This window comes from Syngnathus leptorhynchus, chromosome 4, assembly GCF_054491065.1.
Source record: "Syngnathus leptorhynchus isolate UIUO chromosome 4, UIUO_Slep, whole genome shotgun sequence".
Taxonomy (NCBI): Eukaryota; Metazoa; Chordata; class Actinopteri; order Syngnathiformes; family Syngnathidae; genus Syngnathus; species Syngnathus leptorhynchus.
The window spans coordinates 10,802,600-10,808,599 of record NC_141198.1 but is presented as its reverse complement, the minus strand read 5'-3'; the positions used below and the strand labels follow the sequence as shown (position 1 = coordinate 10,808,599).

At 43.1% G+C, this 6,000-nt stretch overlaps 1 protein-coding gene across 2 annotated transcripts in view; it reads left to right on the top strand.

Moving 5' to 3' along the window:
- The first annotated feature begins 346 nt into the window (after positions 1-346).
- The window catches only part of fam222aa (family with sequence similarity 222 member Aa), a 46,789-nt gene continuing 41,135 nt past the window's right edge, over positions 347-6,000 (top strand). The window contains exon 1 of one of the 2 annotated variants that reach the window (XM_085910879.1): positions 347-1,203. In XM_085910879.1, the coding sequence (XP_085767005.1) occupies positions 1,202-1,203 (2 nt within the window). In that variant the 5' untranslated portion in view covers positions 347-1,201. Of the gene's footprint in view, positions 1,204-4,699; positions 5,525-6,000 lie in introns of those variants that run through there. The other variant, XM_085910880.1, reaches the window with a different exon arrangement.

Genomic DNA, 6,000 nt, shown 5'->3' with positions numbered 1-6,000 from the left:
TTTGTGGGATTATCCTGCAAAAAATGGCTCCTCCAAATTGAAATTGGTCTTGAAATGAAGTCATTGATTGGCAAAATTACTTTCTCCCAAAAAGTGTTTTATATATATTATATGTGTGTGTGTGTGTGTGGTTAATACTAAATGCTTTTGCTTTTACTAAATTTATATAGTATCTTGTGAGCAGCACTCGTAGCAACTTCCTTTACGAACACCCTCCAAATACAAAGGCCAACACACACACACACACACACACACACACACACACACACACACACACACACACACACACACACACACACACACACACACACACACACACACACACACACACACACACACACACACACGGGAGCAACTGTGAGAGTTGAGTGCATGCAGGTTTGCTCACGGCTTCCTGCGAGAGGTTGTTGAGGCTGTAGGCAGTGAGTGTATCATGAAGACATCTCATCTCTGACTGGTCATACAGGAAACCAGATGCTTTTGATGATTAAACACAATCTAAAAAAAATCAATTCAGACAGACGACCATTGTGGAATGGATGAAAACAAGGTTGCAAAGCAATCAACACAATTTGCCGGATTATCCAAAGAGGATAAAGTCGGTCCAGCCTTTCATTTATTTAAAACAATACAATAAAAAAAAAAAAAAAGAAATGTAGTTTTAAGAGCTTGTAGGCACAAGACTCTAAAATCCTGCCTTATACAAATCAATACCCCAAAGATAAAATATAACTTTTTTATGTCAATACGGAGCAATAACGTATGAATCAGTGGGGGGTGGCATACAGTCAATCACTGTGACTTTTGGCAGCTCTCATTATTTGGAGCTGCAAGTATGAATCACTAGTCTCCCTTTTTAACCCAAATATGCAGTTGTCTGAAACTGCTATTCACGTTTCAACTTTTTTTTCTTCGAAATACCACAGAACCTGAAGCCACTATTTCTTATTATTCTGACAATGGCAAGGATGGCTATGATGTTTCCCAGAAGTGATGTTTTTTCAAACCCTGCCAGGAAACGTTACTTTCGCTAGCAATCATTTATGCTGGTGTGGCAATACTATTTGGCAACCAACTGATCTGTGTTTAAGGGAAGAGGATGTCTTGGAGCAAAGCAGTATTGCGGCACTAGTGTCGGCGAAGATGTGATTTCTAACAGGCACACACAAAAGGTCGAAGGATGTCGTAAAGACTTCAGTTTATGTAAGTGAAGGAATATTTCTTCAAACAGGCTTGCATGGCCGCTCTGGCCCCTGATCTCTGTTCTGGCTTCCCCTCCTATCAACATCTGGCTGTCAGTAGGAAGTCTCCGGACCGGAGATGCATCTACTATTAGCCAAGCCAGACATAAAATATTGCAAAATGTACGTGTGTTGTCAAGCTCGCAGCGGAAGGATTTTATGCACGCTTACCATTCTTTTAGCCAATCACCTCTCGCGCCAAACTGAATGAATGCAAATTATATAGCACCGTGAACATGGCTTGGTTTTAAAAGTATTTAATTTATTAACCATTTGGCCGTCAAAAAACATTTTAACTATGTGATGTCAATATCTAGCTACCATCCATCCATCCGTCTGTCCGTCCGTCCGTCCGTCCGTCCGTCTGTGGTCGCCTCCTCCCTTGCTCTCCTCTTTTTGGGATCCCCCAGGGTTCCACTTAAGGTCCCTGCTTACTCATTATCTAAATGCTTCCCCGAGGAGTGATTTCTTAAATTCTGTTATTGACGGCTATGCAGATGAAAGCAAACGCTACGCTTTACTGAAGCAGTACAATCTCGATACCACCCACATATTAACTTGTCGATCCCAAACACGGAATGGATGTCATTAAACTTCTTCTCAGCGACTCTCAACAATGAAACTTCAATCATTGTTATCTTTGCGGCAGTTTGTAACCTCGTTTGAAAAGTAAAATGAAGTCAGGAGCCTGGCTGTGTGATTTTCTTTCTGTGTCAAAAAAAACCTCTACTTTCTTCAGCGACATTTTAAAGTGAGCCCGTAAAGATTGAACCCAGAGGTGATGTCACCCCTGCGCATATTCGGTCTTATCGAGCCTTATTCTGCTTGATCCCCTTTGCCCTCGCTCCCGCTCCAAATGACTCTTCTTCTCCTGCCACTTGTGTGTGCCCTGCGCTCGCTCAGCCTCCAAACTGTGTGTCCTCTAACCACTTGACACCTTTACAGATTCATCCTCATCCCTTGGCAGACGGCACGCAGTTCGCCCACGGGGGCACAATGCAGCGATCCTCGACAATCAATGGCAGATAAATCAATGCTATCTCTTTTTTCCATGCCTCTGTTGTCATTGATTTTTTTTTTCTTTTTCCTGCCCATTACTTTGCCGCGTGTGGAAAGTTTTTGCTCATTTAAAGTGAGTTCACTTTCAGGAACACATTTTAACAACACAAGGCTGTCAGCTTTGAGCCACACACTAATGTTAGCACTGGATGGGGCGTAAAAGGGCTTTATTTATGAGATGCACTGTTCAAACAGAGGCTAGAGTGGATTTATTGAATGGATTCATTGTGAGCTCTCTTTTTAATAGAGGCATGCCCAATCCTGCCTTTATTGGAAGCGCTTTTATTTTGATACCTTAACAGTGACAAAGCAGCGATGCTTTGATCGCAAGAGAGAAGGAGGCCCAATTAGTCTTGGGATTACTCTCATGTTGCTGTTTTAGAGGAAAGCTCATTGCTATCAAATAGAATTTCTCATCCAATCTGCAGGCTCTGCATCGTGTCACCAGCAATGATATCTGGGAAATGCGTGCGCTCAGATATATTATTTTGAAAGCTCCATTTAATATAGCCCACAGTAAATTATCTACTGTGATGTTTCGCTCGTCTCCCCCATAAATAATTCATTGTTTTTATGTGCCCTCATGCCGCCTTGGGGGATTGGAACAGCTGAGTGTTTTCACAACGTATTTGTGTCCAATCTTCTGTGTATTGGGCGTACACTAATCAAACCACAGTACACATGCCATGAATGTTTGTTGAGTCATCTGCTTATCAGCTAATCAAATGACTTGTTTGCCTTCATGCCTGGCTCGCAGTGGCGCCCGTCCTTGATTGGCTCGTTCTCTATTGATTGTTCATGTGTTTGATTTACGGTAAAGCTGCGCGCTGTATGCAATAGGTCTGAAATCTGCAGGCTTTGTTATATGATCAGCCGCAATGGGGAAGGAGACAAGGTTGAAGCTAATATCGGACGGACTCGGGAGTTCGATTGTCTGTTGTACTTTTCTCATAAAATGGCCATGTGCAACATGTGTAGTAGCCATTGGCATGAAGGTGCAATTCATAAAGTAAATTTCAAAGGCCAGGGAGTCCAGCGTGGTGACATGCATCTATAGCCAGCTTTGGGGAGCAATCAGATAGGGCAGAATTGATGACCTGGCTCACAATGGATTTCTTGGAGCAGCCTGCCAGACTGAGGTAATACTTTCAGGCTCTTATCAGCGCTGGAATAAGCTGAGTGCTGCATCACCCACTTCCCAGCGTCAGCTTATTATGAATCTATGATGTGTGATTGCTTGTCCTTCCCTTTTGGGTGTCTGTGGCAACGTGCAGTGTTGGCACTTGGCAAGAGGAAGATGATGAAGATGAGAAACACTGAAGGCCACTTGTGACGTTTTTTCTTTACAAAAAACGTCTTTTGCTGACTCAGGGAACGTGGACGAAAGTTCTGCGATTTTGTAAATGTAAGTGCAGTTGTTGCATCTTTTTGGAAGAAATGTGCAAAGTAGGATGGAAGTTGGCAATTTATTGCTTTGGACCACCGTTGCACCTTTGTATCAAACAATTTTACATTCTTTTGACTCTGGAAACTGTTAACTGGTTAAATTATCAGAGTAATTTTAATGCAACATACTTTTTAATTTTTACTTTCGAATTTTTTTCAACAAGAAGCACCACTTGTATTTCTTTCTTTCTTTCTTTCTTTAGAAGTGGCTAATAGTGGAAAAGAAAATAGATCGATGGACTGTCGGAAAGATACAACCATGTCATGCGCTGAGGTGACATACACACAAAAATGGGCATTTACATCTGCAACAGCACGCATGAAAAGAGAATTATAGTGGTAAAGGTCAAATGTTCAGCTCTTATATTGGCTCTCATATTGAAACATGATTATTTAAAAAGAAATCATACCCTTAATCCTCTGTGTGCAAACACATTCTGCCCCTCTGATAAATATAATGAGTAGCCCCTGTTCTATGGCATTGATCTGTACAATTGTAGTCGCATTGCAGTTCTTTATTTCTCAATATTGGGTCAGACTTGGGTTCTCCCCAATAAGGGATGTCACGGTTAACCTTTAAGTATGCTGCCGAAAGATGGATGAAGTGGTGCAGAGGTGATTAAAGAGTAAATGGTGATTAAATATCCCAATCTGTATTCTGCCACGTCAATTAATATTGCACTTTTTTTTTTAAATGTTGCATTAGCTTTTTTTTTTCTTTTTTTAACGCCAGTAAACAACGTGGTTTCAGACGCTCAGACGCCATGCATTTCTATGGTAACAGTCGTCAATTATTGTTGATTGGCCGAGTCGTGGGAATGTTTGTGTTGGCCGGCCTCGCTGATTGGTCGGTGGGCGGTCTGTACAGCCTGACGGGTTGCAGCGTTCCGGGTTATTGTCAGTCTCAGCAGCTCGGCACCAGGGCAGGAACGACGCATCCCGGAGCTCCCATCCCTTTCATCCAAATTCAACCTTTTTTTGCTTTCCCCCCCGCCCCTTTTATTGCTTCATGCACCAAGGAGAGCATCACGGGGTGAGATCAGTGCACAAGAGCAGCCGGAGATCCACATTGTGGATGTGGAGGCAAGAACATCTTCGAGAGGAGAAAGTGACGGACCGAGCGGAGCCGGATCACCGGGATTTCTTTTTCCTTTCCCCGCCAGCCCTTGAAGATTCCCCTTTTTCGGTCTAAGTTTTTATTCTTGTCAGTGCGCCATTCTTACAGGATTGCCTCGATTGTATTCACACATCTGAATCATCTTTTTTAGACCACTTTAAATCGATGCGTAACGGCTGGGATATTTTTGCTCTCTCTCTCTTTCTCTCTCTCTCTCTCTCTCTTGGAATTGTGGAATACTGCGTAGCGCATAAGCTAAGCACCCCAGTCTTTCCACTAACTGCCTCGTCGCTTGGAGATAACATCTTGTGAAATTAAAAGCAACCCAGGACCTTTCACCTCGCTCCGGAGGCGAAACGTTGACAGCTTGAAGCGCACTTTGCTGTGCGCAATTGTTCCTCCGAGGACCTGTTTCTGCATCGTTTGCCCTCCGTTAAAAAAAAAATTGGCAGGTGATCCGAGAAAAATTCAAAAAGCTTTTCAAGTGTGGGATTTAAATCGCTACGGGTGGAGGAAGAAGAGGATAAACTTCATCTCCGTTTGACATCAGCTCTGCTGGATTGGAGCAAAATGAAGCATTTCTAATTGGGAGCGCGCTGCTTGCTCGGTCAATGTTATACATCTGCATGGAGCTCTAGTCTGCACTACGGAACAATTTATGGTAAATATATTTATATATTATCCGAAAGACGTGTCTTAAGGGTTCACCCGTTCAAAATTGGACGCACTGTCAGAATCTTCCTGTGTGTCTTTGGGATGCTAACGAGATAGTGAATGTATAGTAAAAGCTGTTGACTCGACTTAATGATGTCCCGCATGGAAGCCCATTGTTGGCGTGTGTGTGAGCGACAATAAAAAGACGTGTCGTAAAATGGACATGATCGAATGGCTCCAGGAGCCACTTTGAAGTGTGACTGAAGGGCTCCGAGGATGGTTGGCCTGTACAGCTCCTCCTGCGGGCACTGATCCAAACGTGCGAACTTCTCACTGCGAATGTCTTGTGCAATTAGTGCTTCTTCACCCCGGAGTGTTAATGACATCCACTGTGCTTTTATAGTCTTCCTGCTTATTATGGCAGGATTTTTTACTGCAGAGCTCGTAAACTTCAGCCGAGATGTGAGCGTCCAACTGTAAAAC